The sequence below is a fragment of the Oryza sativa genome, chromosome 10, assembly GCF_034140825.1.
Source record: "Oryza sativa Japonica Group chromosome 10, ASM3414082v1".
Classification (NCBI taxonomy): Eukaryota; Viridiplantae; Streptophyta; class Magnoliopsida; order Poales; family Poaceae; genus Oryza; species Oryza sativa.
The window spans coordinates 6543316-6565935 of record NC_089044.1 but is presented as its reverse complement, the minus strand read 5'-3'; the positions used below and the strand labels follow the sequence as shown (position 1 = coordinate 6565935).

Genomic DNA, 22620 nt, shown 5'->3' with positions numbered 1-22620 from the left:
TTGAATGCCCGTAGAAGATCAGCTAGGCAAAGTTTACCGCCTAATGAGAGGCAAGCATTGCTAGATCGACGGAATACAAGCGATGCAGCTAGACGGGATACACCATGTCTTGAATCCATCGCGATGGAATGCCCGAATTTTGGTGCTTCATCCGCGGTAAATCCATCATCTTCACACAACCTTAATGGTGCAGAGTCCACACCACAATCATTTCTTATGGATGATGGTAATATTCGCTTTCTTATTACTTTTATAAAAATATAGAATAGATGTGCATGTACCTTACTCTCACAAGTGGCAGTTACAATGGAAACTACCCATGAAGATGACATAAATGATGAGTGCCACATGTTTGCTGGTGAAGGTATTTTTGGCAGAGCTCTCCTTCTTTTCTATATCATGTAGAGCGTAGTGTGACTCAAAACTAAATCCATCCAGATATGGACTTTGATGACGATGACGATGACGAGTACTATATGTTTGCTGGTGGAGGTATTTTTGGCATAGTTCTCTTCTTTCCATATCTTGTAGTGCATATTGTGACTCCTTAAACCAAATCCCTACAGATGGGGAAGATGAGGAGGACATAGACTTAAATGAAATAGAACAGGACTCAGTTGAACATGATCCCTACGACCATGTGTACAGTAACATACCTCGTAACACACATGTCTTGAAGCCCACAGCAAATTGCAAGCATTGTGGTGCTAAGAAGTTCCAGTATGAGACAAACGGGTTTTGTTGCCGGGGCGGAAAGATCAAACTGTCTAATTTGGAAACACCCCCTGAACTAATGAGGCTCTGGTCAAGCATGGATTCTGATGCGACACATTTTCGAGACAACATAAGATTCTTCAATGGACATTTTTCTTTCACCACCCTTGGTGTGAGCCTTGATGAGCGCTACACCAATATGAGGTCAGGCGTCTACACATTTCGAGCCCACGGCCAGATATACCACAACATACACTCTTTTGGGCAGCGAGATAATGCCCCAGAACATCTTGAGCTATACTTCTATGATGACGATCCAAGTCTAAATCATCGGTTTCGTCGCTCCCCTAGCCTTGACCAAGAAGTTGTTAGAAGACTTGTTGAAGTCCTTCGTGGCAACCCCTACTCCCAAACCTTCAGAAGTCTAGCGCAAGCTGATGACCTTGAGGAATATTGTGTCACACTAAATCTTGATAATCGTTTGGACCAGAGGCGGTATAATGTGCCGGTGACTTCGGAAGTGGCTGCCGTGTGGGTAGAGGGGAATGAACTGCGTACACATTTCGAACGTAGTGTTGTGCTATATGGGAACAACAATACCAAGTACAGCATCCAGTCATATTACGGATGCTACGACCCACTGTCATACCCTCTCTTCTTTCCAAAAGGCGAGCTCGGATGGCACCCAGAAATCCCAAAAGTAGGTGTGTCCATAGAGGATGTAATTGCATCTCGTGGAAATAATCATGCTGACTCAGGTTATCATTTCCATCCATGTATTGCTAGCTCATCCTTTTTTATGTGATGGTTTACTTCCTTAGCTCTTACGATATTTTTGCTCTCATTCTTTGTGCAGATTCAAATAGCAGACTATGTGTCTCCGTTAGAGACTACTATTGCTACAAATTCCAAATGCGTCGTGGTATATTCAATCCACTATTGTATGGGAAGCGCTTGTTCCAACAATTTGCAGTTGATATGTACATCAAAGTAGAAAGCACTCGACTAGACTTCATAAGGCGTCACCAGGTAGAGATAAGGGCTGACCTATACAAAGGTGTGGTTGATAGCATTCATGCTGGAGAGAGCCGTGCAAGCCAGGTAGGCAAACGTACTGTGCTCCCAGCATCATTCATTGGGGGCAATCGGGACATGAAGCGTCGGTATATGGACGCTATGGCATTAGTGCAAAAATATGGGAAGCCGGACATTTTTTTGACAATGACATGCAACCCTAACTGGGAAGAGATAATAGGTAACCTTGAGCCTGGGCAGACACCCCAAGATAGGCCTGATCTCATAGTGCGCGTGTTTCGAGCGAAACTAGAGGACCTCAAGAAACAATTACTTGAGAAGCATATCCTTGGCAAAGTGATTGCTTATGCGTATGTGGTTGAGTTCCAAAAGAGGGGTCTTCCACATGCACATTTCCTTTTGATCATGGACGGAAAATACAAGCTCACTTCTCCCGAGCAATATGATTGTATCATTTCCGCTGAACTTCCAAACAAGCATAAGTATCCAGAGTTGTACGAGATGGTCGTCAAGCATATGATGCATGGCCCATGTGGGACTCTGAATCGTAAAAATGTGTGCATGCAAGACGGTTCATGCAAAAACCGCTATCCTCGAGCTTTCAACGCGGTTACCATAAATGGCAAGGACTCCTACCCTGTGTACAGGAGACGCGATAACAAGCGATGTGCTAAGGTTCGAAAGCAGATGCTGGACAACAGGTGGGTAGTGCCCTACAATCCTTACCTCCTAAGGATGTACAATTGCCACATCAATGTGGAGGTTTGCTCCAGCATCAAGGCTGTGAAATACCTATTCAAGTACATTTATAAGGGGCATGATCGAGCATCTGTCACCCTAGGCGAGGCCGATAGCAATGGCAACATTGATGAGATTCAACAATATAGAGATGCAAGGTGGGTCACCCCACCAGAAGCACTATGGCGTATATATAGCTTTGACCTTAGTAAGGTACATCCGCCTGTGAAACAGCTACAACTGCATCTTCCAAACATGCACATGGTCTCATTTCGTGCGGGGCAAGATCTCCATGATGTCGTAGAGAGAAATGGCGTCGAGAAGAGTATGCTAACTGAGTATTTTGAGGCAAATAAAGTTAACGAAGATGCTCGAGGAATCCTCTACAAGGATTTTCCAGAGGCATTTACTTGGCAAGCTGGCCCAAAAGTATGGCAACGGAGGAAACGGCGAATCACTCAAATTGGGAGAATCGTGACAGCTCATCCTGCAGAGGGGGAGCGGTACTACCTTAGGGTGCTGCTAACCCATGTGACTGGCGCCACCTCCTTTGAACACCTTAGGACAGTGGATGGTGAAGTCTGCTCGTCCTTTCGTGAAGCTGCAGAACAAAGGGGTCTTATCGAGGCAGACAACACATTAGATGAGTGCCTTACTAAGGCTGAGGTGTTCCAAATGCCATCATCGCTACGGAGGCTCTTTGCCACGATATTGGTCTTTTGTGAGCCAAGCGACGTACTTGGTCTATGGAACAAGCACTTGGAGGGAATGTTGGATGACTATCGTCGTTCTCACACGTGCCCACGTACAATTGAGCAGATGGTGCTTTTGGACATTAGAAATATGCTCCAGTCGATGGGAAAAGAAATAACGTCGTTTCCTCTACCCGAAATTGATGAGTCATACGACACTTCAGGCAGCGAGCCTAGAGAGATCTTTGAGGAGTCTACAATCGAGGTGGATCATGGGCACATGGATTTGTCAAGTTCACTCAACCCTGAGCAAAGATGTGCTTATGATGAGATATTATCCGCTATTGAGGGCGGACAAGGAGGTCTCTTCTTCGTAGATGGCCCTGGAGGTACTGGAAAGACTTTTTTATACAAGGCTCTACTTGCTACTATTCGTGGTCAGGGAAAGATAGCCGTTGCAACTGCGACGTCTGGTGTAGCTGCTTCCATCATGCTTGGCGGTAGGACTGCCCACTCAAGATTCAAGATCCCACTGAACATTGATGATGGAGGGGTATGCAATTTCACAAAGCAGAGTGGGACAGCTAAACTTCTCCAGAGAGCTTCCCTAATTATATGGGACGAAGCTTCTATGACAAAACGGCAAGCAGTCGAGGCCCTAGATAGAAGCATGCGCGACATCATGGACCGTCCTGACGTGCCATTTGGGGGGAAGACAGTTGTGTTCGGTGGAGACTTTAGACAGGTACTCCCTGTTGTTCGGAAGGGAACGAGACCTCAGATAACCGATGCAACACTACGTAAGTCCTACCTTTGGGATTGTATGCGCCAACTAAGGTTGGTTACAAATATGAGAGCGCAAAATGACCGATGGTTTGCCGAATTTCTTCTTCGTGTTGGCAATGGCATAGAGGAGGCATGTGATGATGGTTACATACGGCTTCCAGATGAGATATGTGTGCCATGCACCGGGAATGATGACGACCTCAACAATTTAATAGATAATGTGTTTCCGATGCTTGATGCTAATCTAGCCGACCCAAACTATATCACATCTCGGGCCATCTTGTCAACACGAAATGAGTATGTTGATCAAATAAACATGAAGATGATCGATCGTTTTCGAGGGGAGGAAATGTTATACCACAGCTTCGATCGTGCCGAGGATGATCCTCACAACTACTATCCTCCTGAATTCTTAAATTCGTTGACCCCTAATGGATTGCCTCCGCACATACTAAAGCTTAAGATCAATTGCCCCGTTATACTTCTAAGGAATATTGATCCTGCCAACGGACTCTGTAATGGGACGAGGTTGGTGGTTCGAGGATTCCAGAGAAACACTATCGACGCTGAGATAGTGCTTGGTCAACATGCTGGGAAGAGGGTGTTCCTTCCTAGGATACCCCTATGCCCCTCCGACGATGAGATGTTCCCATTTCGTTTTAAGAGAAAGCAATTTCCGGTCAGACTTAGCTTTGCCATGACCATTAACAAGGCGCAAGGCCAGACCATTCCAAATGTTGGCGTGTACCTCCCTGACCCGGTGTTCTCTCATGGTCAGTTGTATGTTGCATTGTCTAGAGCAACAGCAAGAATGAACATTAAGATCCTCGCGGTACAAAGCAAGGACAAGAGCCATCGTTCCATGTCTCGTGGGACGTACACGAGGAACATTGTATATAGAGAGGTTCTCACGTCATAGAGGTACTGATTTCTGAGCTAGCACCACTGTAGTATGTTGGTTTGAACAGCAATCCTCTGAGCTAGCATGCAAGTAGCTAGCTTTTGTCGTACCAGCACTATATTTATGTGCTGATGTTTGTTTTTACCTAATTTCAGATGTAAGATATGTATTAGCACTTAGCTTTCTACGCACTTATGATTTCCTGTAACATAATCACATAATTTGTATTATTCTAGAAATATCAGTTGAATTCATAGCACTATGGAAATGTTTGTGTCATGCGATGGTTTCATTTGTGAAGTGGTTCACAATTTATGTCTAACCGGTTGAGCAGCCCATGATATGGCCAGTGAGAAAAACAACCGGGAACCATCTCGAATTACCCCTCCCCACCTGACCTACTCAAACTAGCATGACCAGTCCACCCGTTCTATTCAAAGCCACCTTGGAAACACCACAAGAGGGATGGTATGACATTGAAGACACGCACCAACCACAGGACGATTCGAAATGAACCCTGCAGATCCAGAATCCCAGAAAATCCAGACTCGCCCCTTCCCAAGCAATGTTAATGGGAACCCAGCTGATGGGATACAGGAACCACTGACAAAATAGTGCCTATAAAAAGAACCTAAGGCAACTTCAAAAAGGGCACACCCCCCTCTTGAACTAAGCCAGTCAAAAAAACCTTAGCCCATGGAAAACCCTAATGGGTATGCCCAACAGTTGAAGTACCTACTCCAGCAAGTAGGGTACTTCCAGGAGCCGGTCTATTGTTTTGAGCGGATCACCCAAGGATCCTTGGAGATCTGGAAGGTGAAAATCTTCCTCCGCTACCAGGGAGATGGAGAAGAAGTGCTCACTTTCCAGATTCGCCATCCCCGGATCACCCTTGCAGCTGCTATTCGGGATGTGTTCCGTGAAGCCCTCCTACGGCTTTGCGGGATAAGCATTCCCTTGGATGTAGCCAACAGCTTTGGCATGCACCCGTACCACGAAGAAGATGACAGCCGGTGCCGCCTCCGCCTGACTGGAGAGCCTGAAGGGAGCAGATGCACCCTTCTCTCCGAGCTAGCCCACACCACCGAGAATGCCTACGAGCAAGCTCTTGAAGAACTTGACGAACTTCGGGATCGATATGCCAATCTGGAATCCCGCTATCGGCGCCTAGCTCAAGAGCACACAACCTTACTTCTCTGCCAGGTGTTCACGATAGCCCGCTACATCGAGAGCGGGAGGATGGGCAGGATCCGTCGGAAGCGTCCGTTGGAAGTTGATCCCCTCTCGCCCCCACCATCTCCATGATAAGGGATGTGCATAGGCCCTGTTTGGCACTACCCAATCCAGTATTAGTAGTTCCCTTCCCCTTTCTAGAGATGTATTACCTGGTACCTTGTTGTAAAAGAAAATTGAATATGGAGTAATGCAATCTCTTGCCCCCATGACTTAGTGGTTCAGAAATGGTTGTCCATAATCACCCTTACGCCGAAGTGCCCTTCTAACATTAAATCATTTATCGAGTAAGAATGGATTATCCCGCCGAATAAAGAGGATGCCAAACCTAAAAGCGCCTAAGAATGTTGAGAAAAAACTAGAAATCCCACATTCACAGGCAACACAAATCAGGCACATGTGTAGAAAGATTAAAGTAGAGATTATGCAAGTTGATACATAAGGGATACATGCCAAGACTTGGCAACCATTTCATAAATTATCTACTCCAGTAGCGCTTTAAGAGTAGAAACAAAAACAATCGGTGCCAACACAATGAAGAGACAAACTGCCTCGCATAAGTAATCAGAGTGGCCATCATCGATCAGATCTCGCCACCATTTCCAGAGCAAGACCAGCGGGCGAACCATCCAAGCTAAGATGGTGAAGATGGTTGCCCCGACAAATCGCATACTGGAGCACACCCAGCGCAAAACAATGGCCACCCCTGCCAGGAAGGTTTCCCCTCGACGGGAACGCTTAGGCACAACTGCTCCAGCGCCCTCGCCAACGGCAGCGCCACCCGTCACTTGCACCGGTGGAATAGCTCGCCGCTGCACCTCGATCTCCGCCACCTTCGGCCCCGACCGCCGGCGAAGTAAGCCCCCGCCAGCCCTCCTCTCCATTTTCCCCTCTCCTCTCTCTTGCCCACGTGCTCGACAAAAGCAGGCCAAAGTAACCACACCCGGACCCCCCTCCTCTCCCCTATAAATACGTGCTCAATGAGACGCGTACCCGAGCGCACGAGGCAATAGTAAGTATGTGTATAAACCAGTGCAATGGCTAAGTAACCGCTCTCAACCTTGTTTATTGCCATGGATAACTGTTATAACCACCGAATGCAACCATTATTGGACCACATTGAACAATATCTAGACCTATCAACTCCAGTATCGACGCCAAATAAACACCTAAGATCTTCCACAGAAACAGAAGCTACACCTGAGTTCAAAAATTTTAAGCGCCAAACAGTGGACCCTCGTGATAGCCAGCAAAGAAGTGCTAAGGACACCAAAACCATCGGCCAGTGCTAAAGTGAGAAGTCATTGCGTACAGTCCCGAAGATTACCCCCACATTGCTGTACAACTCTCTGTACGATATAAGATTAATTAAAATTTAAAATAAAAAATAAAATATATTTCCAAAATTAGAAAAAGAAGAGTTCAAATAAAAATGCAATTAGAAATAAATAAAATTCTGAATTAAAATTAAGTAATAATGGAAGAAGAGTCCATATAGAACCCACTACAACATTAATTAAAATTCAAAATTGCAAATATAATAAATTCCAAATTTAAAATTTAAAATTGAGAGCCTATAATTGAACTGAATTGTATACGTACAAATATAGTGATATCACTCCATTACAAAACTTATATTTATCATCGATTGCCACACCCATTTAATAAAAAGAAACTTAAAATCTCCTCCTTATCCCTTCCCAGAGTCTATCATCCACCGTCCTCTACGACTACAAATCGCGCTAAAAAAAAAAGAAAACGAAAAACAAGGGCCACCGAAAAAAATCGCCAGCCCCAGCGCATCTTCTCCTTATCCCCCGGCCGCCAGCGCCTCAGCGCTTCTTCTCCTCCTCCCCCGGCCAGCGCCGCCGTTCCACTTCCTCCGGCCGGCGCCCCCTTCCTCCTTCCCCGGCCAGCACGCGTTTCCCAGCCGACGCCCCTCCCTCTTCCGTGGGCTTGCAGGATTTGGATGAGGGAGATCTCGGAGGCGATGGCCCGGTCGAGCAAGGGCGACAGCGGGGCCAGCAGCGCGCTCCCCCTACCGAGCCGACGTCGTTCCCTCCGCCCCTCCTCCCGTCCTCCGACCGTCGCTTCCTTTGCTGTCGGCGGCTGCCAGTGGGGCGGAGCAGTGGCGGACAAGGGCGACGTGGAGGCGCAGGGCTCGGAGCGGCGGCGGATTGTGGGGACCACGTCGCAGCGGAGCACTCGTGCACCAATCGAATCCAGAGGCCATGTCGTCGTACTGTGAAGGACCTCACAAGTCACATTGGTAGTACTTGCCTGCAACAGGATCCATGAGCGTACAAGTCCTCTATGGAGTACTACATCACTCTCTGAATCCAAGGTAAGATCAGTCTCATCCATTCCAGTGCACGCTCCATTCAATCCCCCATCTCTAACAATTTACCCCACACCCTCCGTTGATTGGAAATCTAGCAGGTGTCTGATTCGCTGCATTCAATCCCCCTCTCTAACCACACACACTCCTTTGATTGGAAATGTAGCAGGTCTGATTGGAGAAGAGTGGTCTACACAGCATGTCTCTCCCTCTCTTAAGACTTGATAGATGATACTACCAAGGAGTACTGCTGGCTGGTATGACAGGAGCACGGGTTAGGGCAGTAGACCTCTCTCTTCATGGGGAAAGCACAAAATCGACCTATTATTTGGTCACAATCTGGGAGAAGAGGATGGCGGGCTTGGATTCTTGGCGGGTGGAGTTCAAAACTTCAAATATTCAAATATTTTCGGCTACAACTATATATATTATTTGCTTGGCACACTGCATTAGCTGCCTCCTAGGCTCACTGTCATCTTGTTCTATAGCTCATTCGAGGTACAACTCAAAAACCCCTTTTCATGTTCAGATGTAGTGGCTGTAGTAGGTGTAATGCTCCCCCTTTTCATGTTCAGATGTAGTAGTTGTAGTAGGTGTAATGCTGTAGTTTAGGTAATGGCAGTGCTGTAATTTAGATGAGTATAATGCTTTTTAGATTTCGTTCACTTCACCGTTTCAAAAGTTTTAGTTTGCAGGGATTTCTTGAATTTCAGCCTGAATTGCACTTGATTTAATGATCATGAGCCTATTGCAAAACAGTTAAGAGAACTTCATGAACGTACAGTAGTTTACATTATTTAATCAATGGCATTCTGCTTGATCCTATAAGTTTCCAATTCCTTGCTACAAATGGTTAAGTTATATGCCTCTGTATAATCCTTATCGTTTGCTGTAGCAACACATCTTTGTTGGTTTTCAGAACATTTATTTTTTGCCATTTAGGATGGGGTCGTTGAAGCGTAAAAGAGTAGAAGCACTACCTGTTCCAACATTCAGTGACGTACATCCTAGGGGCAGTTGGAGTCTAGGTGTTCGAGTATACCATAAGTACCATGTTGAGAGATTTGCTCCTAGCAGGAAGAGGCTCAACTTGGTTCTATTGGATGAGCAGGTCATGGTCTTGTATATATTTTGAGCTTTGATATGTTACAGTGCAATGATTTCTGTATGGCATTTGACTTTATCTATTATAAATAGGGCACAAAGATGGTAGCTATCATTTATGATGACCAAGTGGATCGTTTAGATCCCCTACTTCGAGAGGGTTCCGCATATTATGTGTCGAGGATGTCCATAGAGCCAGCTAGTATGATTTTGTATCAGTGGCTTGCAGACCATGCTTTTGTGTGTGTTTTCACACGTGATACTACTATTACTGAGATAGCAAACATGCATGAGAAGATATTACCATTACTCCCTCCGCTTATGCCACTTGATCAAGTTTTCGAGTTTACTTACCATAATGACATTTATGTTGGTAAGTAGTTCAACTAACCACCCAAACAAATATTAATTTGTGACAAATAGAAGTTCTATTAACACAATTTTCACATGTGCAGATGTTATTGGAATGGTCATCTTTGTAAGCTCTATAGGCTTTGTGGAAGGCTACAAGAAGAGGATCCCATATAGGAATATTCTTATAATTGATGGCAGGTATGCACATACTTTTTTTTTTTTTTGGGGTACATGTCTTTTTGTTTCTACCTTAATTTCTTATCACTATTTGCATTTGACATGTTTATTTTTATGTAGTTTCAAACCTGTGATGTTAGTTATTAAGGATAAAATGCTTACCGACCATTTAACTAAATGGGCGAGATGCTCTAATGAGCAACCTATCATTGTAGCAACAATGCGTAGAGCAAAGCGTGAAGAAGGTAAGCTGATGTGTCCTTGTTAATTTTATGTTCATCGATCTTATGATCAACAAAATTATGTAATATAATTGTTGTACCTTTTATTTCAGACCATAGCCTGCACACTACATGCTTCAGTAGGGTGCAGTTTGATCCTAATGTTGCAGTTGCACGTGAATTAAGGAAGAGGTAAATAGATTTTTGACCAAAATATTTATTTTATTAACTATTTTCACTTATATAGTTTATTATGAATGGTTTTGCAGCCTCAGTATGGAGCTTACTGGGAAGTCTTCTCCATGATACATGAAGGGAGATGGGAAGTGCATCCGTATCTTTTGGGGATTATTTCTAGCTATATGCTTGCTGGAAGTATAAGATCCCGTTCGGTGGAAGCTATTTATAGCAATGATGCTTGCTAGAAGTAGGTGGTAATCTTGCTAGAAGTAGCATGTTTGCTAGATGATGGTCAATGCTCTGTTGCATTGGTGTTGTAACTGTATTATGGGACCATTTCGTGGTGACACATGTATGCCTCGCTGTAGCGGTTTACATGACATCTAGCTATTATTGTACGTTGCCCATGCTTTTGTGGACTTCAAGTAAGGAATATATTGCCATGCTTTGTTCTCTATTTTGGTATACATGTATTTTACTGTTCATGTTTATACTTTTTGATATTTCAGTAGATTTTCAAACTTTGCTCCTCTTGATACCCCTGGAATCCCTGGAATTATTATGTGTTGTTTTATTATATTTGTATCACAATATTTCACTGTATCTGTTGCTGAATATGTAAAGATCATTAGATCAGATGTAATTGTTGTTTATGCTAAAATAATATTTTCTGTTGCGATGAACTGATTATTTCTTATCATCTCGCTAAGATTTAAAGTTGCCCTAATTTTTTTCCCATTGCAACGCATGGGCATCCAACTAGTCAATAGAAATATTTCTAATTCGTGAGTGCTTAGGAACATAACAATATTTTTATATACTGTTAGTCTTTTACATTGTCAGCTTCTATGGCCTGAAAGGGAGAGATAGAGAGTGTGAGTGAGAGAGAGATTGAGAGAGAGGTAGGGAGAGAGTTACATGTGATCTATCATTTTTTTTTTCAAAATGATCAGTTTGCAAAGTTTGTCAAATGCGTGCAATTGGGTAATGTTTTAGAGTTGAAGCTTGTTACTATGGTTTAGATCTCATTTCCTATGTCACCTTGATGTTTATATGGCACATGGCTATATGAGGTCCACATTTGCTGGAAGACATTCCCTTGCTTCAGATGATACATACAAATACTTCCTAAGTTAGCATTAGAGATATTGGATTGCATGTTCAATGGAAGAGATAAGTATGATCTCTTAGGCAATATAAGATTATTTAGAGACTGTGTCTACCATAAACTCAAAAAAAAATATTCTTTTTATTACTATTCTTTCCATTTTTTCGTCGTCATGCAACCATGTTTTCATATTATAGATGATAAGAGTCGCTGTTGAGCTGTTGTTACCTATAGCAATGATGTTAAGTCTATTTTCTTTCTCTCTTTCATGTCAATAAATATCCGTATTAGCAACACCAATAGACCTTTATTGACAACCATTGTTCATGTCCTTATTCTCTTGGTCCACTATTGTTCCAACATTCAGGGTTTGTGGAATTTTCTGTTCTTTTTGTTTATTCTCTGACCATTTCTGCACTTTTGTCTAAACCCAGTGGCAAACAAAATTACTAGCATGATATGCCCTAGTTCACTGCAAATTTCCTTGTACTTATTTGTGAGGGATGCATCTAGGAAAGAGTTGGATAACTAACAGCGCTTTGTTGAGGGATATATGTTAGATGTTGTACAAATGATTAAATGATTTGGATTGAAATATTGTGAAAATGAATTGAGAATGATAATTTAGCATGTGTACGTTTAGTTTTAGAATGAAATAAATTGTAGATATAATTACTATATGCTTCCATGTTGAGCTTTGTGTGCTTAGTGGGTTGATGTGTCATGCTTGCATGTTAAGCTTGAGGTGTTTAGTGGGCATTAGCTTTATAAAAAGAAGAGATCAGATGTTGCATCTACTTATTTATTGCTTGGGACTAGAGTTCTTAGAGTCCCTGTACATCTATAAGCCTAATAGGAGGTGGAGAGTATATTTGTTTTGTTTTTAATATTCTGATATATTTTTTTAATGAATTTGGTCAAATCTCAAAGAATTTTGACTTAGCACACACCCAAATATGTAATTAAGACTCATAGTTTGCCCTATGACTTATAAGACAATACCAATTTTGAATTTTAAAACTCGATTTTAAAGTTAATTTTGATGCTTTTTTGATGTAGTTTCTTTTTCAGTTTTGGCTTTTAAGGCGCTAAGAACACATAGACAAAAATTTTACTCACAAATCAATTTTTGATCACTAATAAGCCGTCACAACTTCTAATTAGCCGTAAGCAACCGATGGGGCCTCTTGTTTTTATGTCCTATAGTCCCATGCCGTGGAAGCTTGAACTACTTGATTTGTGGATCGGTATGGAACGGGGTATTTTTAAACTCTCAAGATGCTTGTAATCTCCGGTTTATGTTTCCAAAGTGGACTCAATACACCCTTAAAATTTTCAAACGGGCCATTGGATTTACAACTTCACCAAATTTTGGTTGTCTGTAGCCCTTTATTTCCATCCTCGCTGGCCAACCTGAGCTCTCCTGAGGCTCTAATGGTACTTGTATTAAAACTAGCCCCGAAATCAACATCGGTAACTAAACACAGAGAACTCTATAGAAGATTCAAACCGATGACAACACCGAGGCATCATATGTCGTAACGGAATTTAGCCGTATCCTACACAAGTGCATACCGCGATTGCACTACACGAATCTCTCTCGAGTGCTGAAGCACCCGCTGACACGGCGTCGTCTGCTAGGAGTCTGGTAATGTGATATTGATACAAGAAGAAAGATAGGATCGTGCTCATGATAGTCCAAGATCGATATATTTATTTGTTGGTAGAGAATTGGATAGTTACAATGGCATACATAGATTGGATGGCAAGTTTTAATAATATATATATTATTTATTTAATACGGATTCTCGATATGATCTATGGTTATGATAATATGATCTACCTAATCATTGGATGGATCTTTCTGATTAACGTGAGAGCTCGTAGGAAGTACCCAATTAGTATAAGTATATAATATATAGGTTAATAGCTAGATAGATAGAGATTTACATTATAGTTTTATTGTTAGTTATGCTAGTGAACTATTCTTTATAGCGACCATACTGTGCGACTGGTCATTTGGATGTATTTTGCACAACATCAATTAGATTGTACACAACAATATAAAAAATATCCTAGAGGAGGCATTGACTGGCATGACCGCATTGTGCCAGTAGAGGCCTCCCTATTTCTTCTGAAATTTCAACTTAATCCTGCTTGTATAATCCATGGTTTCAACTCGATGCTGACTTTAACTCGTGCCACCAAAAATATGTTAACTGCCCTGCCATGTCTATGTATTACATTGAATTTTCATGAGTAGGTGAGGAGCTGAAAGTTTTGTACTCCTGCCAGATTTTGTACTGACATGTCAGTTTTGGAATTCACAAAGATTTGAATATGATGATAAAATGAACAATTACAGACAATCTTTCTAGCTTGCGAGGTATTGCTAAATCAGCTATACAACTTATGAGAGCTTGATTATATCATGAAGCAAACAGAGGTCTTATTATTATTGTCCATACGAAGATGGATGGAAATACAAGGTACTACATATTACCGCCTCACACGGAAACACATACTTATTTCTTATTCATCTTGACTAAAGTATAAGGTAAATCATAAAGCTTCAACACAGAAACACAGAAGAAAACTCTACTAAGACATGGTCGATGGATTAACCAGGATGCATCCTTCTTCAGTTCGTTGCTTATTTTGTATTCCTAGTATTGTCATGAAATTCATCTTCTGTCTTGTAGATCACTCAGGAAGATCTTTGTCAGGAAAAAGTAAGTCCTCATCCTTATGCTTGCTCTTTTCCAAAGACTCATTCAGCGGAATGTTTTCACCAACAATAGCATCTTGTGAAATAAAGTTTTTCTGCTCCTGATGTAGCTGGGGTATATTGGCCTCATCAAGAGTACGAAAACTATCACCATGTCCAGCAGGAATGGGAATAACATAGTTATCTTCTAGGGAAGGACATGCATGCTGGGAAGAGAAAACTTGTGCTGTTTCGCCTTTCGGGCTATCAATAACAACTTTACTACTAGTAGCACCACCACCATTAGGAACTCCATAAGAGCTGTTGGTCATGCCCACCTTGTTGGTCGGCACCATCACTTCCTTCAGTGGGGATTTTTCTTTACTTGCCTTGTGAATAGATTCTCCTTGCATCATCAAAACATGTGTAGATGTTGTGTGCTGAGTACCCGATTGACCTATAGGAGGACAAACAGGAATATTGGGTGGATGGTTAGCTAAATCTGTGACCTGCACTGCTTGGGGAGGATGGCAGAGTGAGGTCATTTCATCTAGCTTATGGCGCTTCCAAGCAGAAACCCCTATCTCTGGTATGTTGCTTCCTAGCGCCTGGTGGCCATGGACTACATTAGCAAGAAAGTGATAGGATTCTGTGGTGGTGATTGCCTCAGCAATATCTGTGCCAAGTATGATTTCACGATTGTGTGAGTTGGCGCACACCCAAGCACGAAGGATGAGCTCCTGGACGAAAAGTTCACAAAGTTTTGTTACAAAAGCTGGGGTATCAGCAGATAACATCATACCACCCTCCTTTGCATGGATGATATTCTTGACACGGGAAATCGGCAGTATAAGCTCTTCGTTGCCTGCGGATTCTTCGATCTGTTCCTGGCTCATCCTCCAGAACTTCTCCATGGCATGTCGTTGTTGTGCAAGCAATTGCAACCTTGAAAATGTATCATCCTCTTGATTGTCCTCCACCCCGTCCTTTTCCGGGATCGGCATGCCTTCACACCTATATTTTGAAGTATGGCAAGAACAGAACATTGTTAAGTACTTCATCGAATCAACATGTTATTACACGCCACAAAAATATCTAAATTGAATAGAAACTAGATTTTTCTCATCTTGCAAACTTAGATAATAGCAATATGTACACTAAAATAGAATAACTAATAATGCATCTACTTAGGAATTAGAATAACTTTATCATACTAATAGAGATGAGTGACCTTTCTTAAATTGAGATGCTGAAATAGGGGAGCAACTATAGGATGATTGATGAGAGAATGGGAACCAGGAAAACCGGTTTATATAGAACTACAAGGTAGTGAAGATATTGTGGGTGCCAACTAGATGCACTTTAATTGATGAAAAAAAGTATAAAGGTTAGTTGTCTCTAATTGTTTCCTTGCGGGTTTGTCGCATGTGTTTTGTTAGCCTTCTTTGCATCTTTCCTCTTATACCACTGCATATCTAGACACTTGTACATTGATCTAATGGCGGAATACTAATTTTTTGCATCAACCCGCCCCTGGTGATCTAACCCTCCGTGCCATGCTTTGATGACTCTTCCAGCTCATCCTTACCAATGGATGGATACATCCTAACAGATGGATTTTGCCTGCATGCCAGAAAGAGCCTTCTGGAAGGCTCGGGAAACGGATAGTCCGCTGTAAGTTAAGCATAGTAGGGGATTATCTATGTCGTGTTGTGTAACAACATAGTTAATAAAGTAGTGTGCTATAATTCAAATGTTTGTGTCATATGATAAACCTTGTTATAAGACAAAAGAAATATAAAACTATTGCATTTTCCCCTTTCCTACTTTAATTTGTCTTTGTTATATGTTATATTTGTTTCCAGTAAGGACTATTTGGATAAGCCAAAATGCTGATAATCTTGCTGTGTAATTGTGGCGCAAGAGTTTTATTTGTAATCCTCTATTACTATACAATCGCAGCCTACTAATTAGCATTAAATATTTTCTATCTTGCACCACAGTCTTCCACGTAAGCATCAAATAAAAAATGTCGGATTCACTTCTACCTCAAAAACACGCTTTCAATTTTTTAACAGCTTTCTCAGTACTGGCCCAATTCTAAGACCTTGCCAACAGCCCAGCTAAACTCCTGCAAAAAGCCCAACTCACCCACACCCACATCATCGTTAAAAACAAAAAAACACCAGAGAGAGATGCACTATTCCTCTGTTTGTCGCAATGCATACCAGGAATGTATAACCATATATGTATAGATCATATTGTATCATTGTATTCCTTGTATTCTCCTCCATTTGAGGATCTTGTACCTTAGCTATACTATAACAATACATGGTCATCCCACAACATTGGGTGTGTGGTGTTCCTCTAATTCCTTCTACATTGTATCAGATTCCAGGATATTTCCCTCTCTTTCTGCACCTTCCTGGTTGCCGCGCCTACACTGTCGCCTCCGTAGCCTCCGTTGGTAGAATGCCGACATTCCAGCACTCCTCCGTAAAATTCTCGAAGGAACTCCGATATTTCAGGGCACTCCTTCCTGAACTTCCCCTCACTCTCTACTAAGTTAACAAATTAAATATGAAACTGTCACGTCCTGATAAATTCATCCCGAATTAAAAATCATTCCCTAAAAGGAATAATAGAATTAATTAAAATTCGAAAAGAAATTGACAAACACTAAAATACGTACCAGAAAAATTCGAATGTGGCCCGGAGAATTTTTGTTAAATTCTCCTTGGTCTAAAAGGAGCCCTCAAATTTTACTTGAATTTTCAGAGCACCGGAAATAATTATTAAGCAACAAAAACAATTATCAAAGTTTATTAAAAAGAAAACCTAAAAATAAATCCTCTTCCTCCTTTGGGCCAAGCCCAGCCCAAAGTCCTCTCTTCCCCCCCCCCTCTCTTTCTCCCCCTCCTCCCTTTGGGCCCCAAAGCCTCCCTCCATTCCTCTCAGCCCGGCCGAAAGTCTGTTTATCTCCCCCGTGCTACAGTGCTCCTTCTTCCAGCTCAGGCAGAGCCCGAGCTCTCCAGCCGTGCCGTGCACAGTGCCACCGCCTCCTCCTTCCAAATCTCGCCTCCCCGTTGCTCCTTTTTCCAAATTAGTTGCGGGAATGGAATCCTCTCAATCTCCTCTTCCTTTCCCCCAACTTTCCCCCTTTAATCCCGCCCCCAATCACCGGGATTTAATCCCTCTTCTTTGACCACCATTGATGCCGCCGGCCACCTCCTCCGGCGCCATTTTCGGCCTCTCCCGTGACCGGCACTCCGTCCTTGCCCTATAAAACGAAGCCCTCCTCCTTCCTTTGGTCCATTTTGCTCTCTCCCGAGCCCCTAGCCACCTCCCCATCACCTTCCCCTCTCTCCTGTGCCGACGGCCATCTCCGGCCGCCCCTGCCGCGGCGCCTGTGTGCCGGCCGGCCGTGCCGTCGCCATCCGCGACGTCGCAGCTGCCTCCTCTTCCTCGGCTTCGCCTCCGTTTCGCGGGGAAATCACCGGAGACGCGTCTTCGCCGGCAAAACAGTGGCGTTGCCGCCACTGTACCGCCTTCAGTCGCCCCGGTCGCCGCGTCAGAGCGTCGGCCGATGTCGCCGTCTCCTTCGTCGACGTCGCGGCGTCGCCCTCCACCCCGGCCTGCCCTCGGTTTCGCCGGAACGCCGTCGCCCGCGCCGCCTCTCCCTCGGTCTTGTCGGCACCCACTCCGGCAGCCCCTTCCGCCATGCCAGTGCGCCGGCCGACGTCGCCGTCTCCACCTCTGGCATCGCAGCGGCAAGGTCGTCCTCGGCATCGCTTCCCCTCCATCCAAACCCCTCCGCGGTCCATCATCGTCGCCTCTGTTCGTTCTCGTCGTCGACGTCCCGTCGGTCGCCCGGCTCGTCGTCTCGCGGCGTCGCCTCCGTCGTCGGATTCGCAGCGGCGCGTTCCACGTCGTCCCCGTCTCCGTGCAGCTGCTGCCGGCTGCCCTCGTCGCTTCCTCGCCGGCCCCGGTCGTCGTCGTCTTCGTCCTCGGCTCCGCGTCGTCAAGCGTTGCACCGGCCGCGTCTCGCCTTCGTCCAAGGATCGCCGCTGAAGTCGTCCCCTCGCCGTTTGTCTCCGTCGTTCCCGGCCGCCTCCGCCGCGCCCGTTCGTCGTTGTCGTTCCCACGCCTCGTCGCATGGTGGTAAGGATCTCTCCTCTCGCTGCCCCGTCCTCGTCCTTTCGGTGTCGCCCGTGCCCGTTGTGCGGTTGTCAGCCCCGGTATCCGTGTATCGGTATCGGTAGTCGTTCGCTTGTCCGTGTAGTGTCCGTGTTAGTGTGCCCACTTGGTAGCCGCGTTGTTTCCTCGTGTGCAACCCGTGTGGTGTCTAGTGGAGTCCGTTTGTCGGCCACTCGCCTCGGTTGACACACGGGGTCCGCTTCCATCGACCCGTGGACCGTCTCTGTGTACCTGGTCTACCGCGGTCCTTTAGGTTGACATGTGGGGTTCGCATGTCAACAGCGCAGCCTTCCTGTCTTTTCCAGGCTAGCGCTTACACATGTTTTATAGTCGCAAAGCCTAATTATAATAATCCGCAAATCTCCATATAACAGCATTAAACTTCGGATGATCATATCTTGGTCATACGAGCTCCGAATCGACCCGTTCAAGTCTCTTAATGTTTGTTATAACCTAAAGAACTGTGTGCTTTCTTTTTATGTGTTGTTATTGCTTCTTTATAGGCTTGTAGCTTTGCTTGTGTGCTTCGCGTAGCTTCTGTCGTTCCGGAGGTTCCCGAAGCGTGGTTCGTGGTCGTCGCCGAAGGTTCGGAAGGCCGTTCTCTCTGAGCAAGGCAAGTCACATCATCCTTGAGCATATTGAATCCCAGTTTATAAAATTATTTTGATTTAAATTAATGCATTATCGCTTTATTTAAATTCCTGCGTTATCACTGTTTTATTTAGCCATGCCTATTTACCTTTGTTATGACCTTATTATTATTGCTATTGTTATTATTACCTTGTTCACCCTAGAATAAACAAAACCCCAACTAGTGGACACTCTATTCATGGTTCCACTAGTATGAATTTAGGTAGATGCTTCGCTGTTTAATTAGGCAACATTAGGTGGTTTTATAACTTTAGACTTGGGGAATTCTCATATCACTTGGATACTATGGAATGGTTGGCTTATTGTGGAATTGGACATACCCCTCTCTTCCTCTTTCAAAGCCCCTAAAACCTGTTTTTCGGTGGGGTTTGGGTGCATGCTAGTTGTGGGAAGTAGCACCCCGGCCACTATAAGGATTAAGCTCGGGCCACTGTTGCAAAGCACTACCGTACTTCCACATGTCTAGTGGGTAAGGTTTAGTTTGTGGCTCAGTCTGGTTATAAACAAAAGTACACGGATGGAGATGGACGAAGTCGGGGGTCGATGGACATCTCTAGGACAAATGAAGGCTACACGAGCTGCGGCCCGGTAGTCGAGATGTCATGGCACAGGGCCGGTGTCCTGCTGCTAGGGGGCTCAATCCTGCCTGCCTGTCCCGGGGGTTCCGGCCGTAGGTGGGGTTGGGTCGGTACTCTTGTCTATGGCTAGGATGGGTTGGAAACTATGTCACGTCTTCCGTCCGTATACCGTGGTGGTATGTGGCACGTGGTTACACGTGAGGAAGATGTGTCTTGTGGGTAAAGATGTACACCTCTGATCAGAGTATAATCTATTCGAATAGCCGCGCCCTCGGTTATGGGCAAGCCGAGCAATGTACCCAAGTTAGTGTTTTAATTCTTAAAATTTGCTCAACAACTAAAATGTGGAATGGTTGGCCTGGGATGGCTAGGGACGAGCTGGGACCCAGGGTCGGGTTGCCAGTTCGGTCTAAATCATCGTAGGCCTTGGGTTAAGGCAGGTTCGTGCGGGTTCACGACCTTGATTAATAATACTGTGTAGCTTTAGGATCGTCTTTTTAAAATGGCTTTGGGCAACTAAGTGACTTTTAAATGCTGTTTTCTGCAAAACTTAACCCCTATATCATTACCCCTTGTACCCCCTTGCATTAATCGTGCATCCGCCGGTGTGGCTTGCTGAGTACTGTGGTTGTACTCATTCTTGCTCTATCTTTCTCCCCCCTTCAGTAAGAGAAGCTTTGGAGAAGAAGTCTTAGGTGGAGTCTTGGCTTATACCCCAGTTGAGCGCCTGTGAAGATGGAGCCGTAGGCCCGCTAGTCCGCTGCTGTTTATTTTTTATTGTCAGGCCTTAAGTGCCTTTGTAATAATGTAAATATTATCGATATAATAAAGATGTGTCTTTTATATCATGTTTGTATGGTGTACCCCGGCTTTTCCTGGGACGGGGATTAATACACTAGCGTTCGGGAAAATGCAATTTTCTCGGTCGCGACAAGCTGGTATCAGAGCCATCTCGACTGTAGGATAAGCCAAGTGGATAAAACCTAAGGACATATTTTATAAATAAAACTATTTGCGAAAGTTCCTTTTTTCTCCTTCCCCTAATGCTATTTGCAAAAGGTTTACTCCCTTCTTCCTTCTTCGAATTTCCACTAGTACTAGATGGTTAGTTTTGCGAAGAAGAAGATGTCGCCAATTGTTTGCCGAAGCTCCGGAAGACTGCAGGATCCGCTAGCGAAGCGAAGGAAGCAGTGAAGCCAGCTGTAAAGCAGGAGTGAAGATCTTGGAGAACCTGTCGCAGAACCTAAGCCACCCTCTAGGGTAGAGTCGTTAGTCGTGTGTTTCCTTGCTTGTGTGTGTAGCGCGTGGTTTTCATCAGTGGGGTGTGATGTAACCATGCTAGGTTGTTTGCTTAATCAACTTGCAGAATAAGTGAAACAAACAACACATCAACAAGAAGAGTTAGTTCCTTTAAGGTCCTGTCTCTAGTTCTGGTCTATTCTTTCCTAGCTTGTTTCCTCTCTCACCTCAATCCCTGTAACAGATGTTTAACAGAGAAAAAGGAAAGAATGTCAGAGGGTATGCCTCCAGTAACTCAAGTTTTCAACTCAATCCACCACTGGCCTCAAGAGAGTTAACAAGGGCACACCCTTGGTCCATTCCGAGCATGCTGCTTGGTTCACAGCTACCATTGGTTGGAAGTCAAGACCAAAATCAGTATGTGTTTGATCGAGCATTTGCCACCCAGGTCAATGAGCTTCCAATGCCAGAAGAGCATGTCCCCTTTTGTCATGATTGTAGAGAGTAAGGACACTATGCCCTGAATTGTCCATGGGTATATGTCAAAGAAGCCCCTTCCTTTGGTTTAGCAGGGCAGACATCGCTAAACCAGCCTCCTCACACCAAGTCAAGCTTGCAGCCTAGTGTGCAAAGTAGAGAGCCCAATGGAGAGAATCCATTGAATCCTGGGAAATGCTTTCCTCCTAGCCTTTCGTACCACGTGGGGTCACGTACTAAGCAAGCCAAAGGCAAGAAGAGTAAGAATCAGAAGAAAAAAGCACCGATGCGAACTGAAGAAGAAGTACGTAAGATGACTATAACCAGCACCGAATGGCCTCCAGCAGGGATAACTATTCCTAGACGTCAAAGAGGAAATACCTTCCGAGGTGCACGAAAGTTGACCCAGCACCTCCTAAGCCATGGCGGCAGAGTATCTGATAGTGAAGGGTCAGATCAAGTCTCCTCGGATTATGAAGATGAGTCTCTCCGACATCTCGGCGAGGAAGAGATGGAATCAAAAGCATGCCCCCGTTGTGGAGAAATTGGACACGTTGCTAGCATGTGTTTCACACTCTGCCCTCATTGTGAGGAAGACCATCCACCAGGTGAATGTCCCACCCGCAAGGTCACATGTTTTCTGTGCGAAGGTACAAACCATGTGCCCAAGGATTGCCAACTCAGTGTGTTGTTGACCAAGACCGCAGAAATCCAACGAACAACCCTACGATTGTCTCGTCAGTTAGTCAGCTCCAACAGCAACATCGACGATATCATCCACAGCACCAATGCTCCTCTTGCTGCACCTGACTCTGCAATAAATCATAGCAATAATACCTTCAGCACCAACCATTCTCTGCACCGACGGCCTCAGCAAAGAATTGTCATCGATGGAAGAAGTTGTGTCTCTCCCCGACCTACTCCAGGCCGAGCGAAGGGCAATCAACCTCAGGAGGATGATACGAAGCAGAAGACCGTTATTCGCTTCAACCAGCAATCAGAAGGAAGCTTCTCCTGTGAATGATAACAATATGCAGTCCTATCACATCATCACAGAACCAATCAAGGATGCAGTCACTAGAACAATGCCAGCTATATCTCTCCAGAATCAAAATGAGCAGCCATGTTTGTGGTTTTCAGTTCGCTACTTATCATTGTGTAATCGAAAGTTTGCAGCAATCATGTAATAC

General features: G+C 44.3%; 3 protein-coding genes across 3 annotated transcripts; 2 read left to right on the top strand and 1 right to left on the bottom strand.

Moving 5' to 3' along the window:
• Positions 1-306: 306 nt before the first annotated feature.
• Positions 307-6171, top strand: LOC4348239 (uncharacterized). Its single transcript, XM_015758111.1, has 5 exons — positions 307-364; positions 439-492; positions 567-1472; positions 1571-4857; positions 5593-6171. The coding sequence occupies exons 1-5, from the start codon at positions 307-309 to the stop codon at positions 6169-6171; spliced, it is 4884 nt and encodes a 1627-aa protein (XP_015613597.1).
• A 1695-nt stretch (positions 6172-7866) lies between these two features.
• LOC9266301 (uncharacterized) lies at positions 7867-10930 on the top strand. The gene is made up of 7 exons (XM_015758542.3): positions 7867-8443; positions 8604-8935; positions 9380-9914; positions 9997-10093; positions 10193-10317; positions 10407-10485; positions 10563-10930. The coding sequence occupies exons 3-7, from the start codon at positions 9644-9646 to the stop codon at positions 10597-10599; spliced, it is 609 nt and encodes a 202-aa protein (XP_015614028.1). The 5' UTR covers positions 7867-8443; positions 8604-8935; positions 9380-9643; the 3' UTR covers positions 10600-10930.
• A 3075-nt stretch (positions 10931-14005) lies between these two features.
• On the bottom strand, positions 14006-15642 carry LOC4348238 (DNA polymerase epsilon subunit C). The gene is made up of 2 exons (XM_015757900.2): positions 15520-15642; positions 14006-15302 (listed from the first exon to the last, which is right to left on the bottom strand). Exon 2 carries the CDS (start codon positions 15290-15292, stop codon positions 14285-14287), a length of 1008 nt encoding a protein of 335 aa, XP_015613386.1. The 5' UTR covers positions 15293-15302; positions 15520-15642; the 3' UTR covers positions 14006-14284.
• Positions 15643-22620: the final 6978 nt, after the last annotated feature.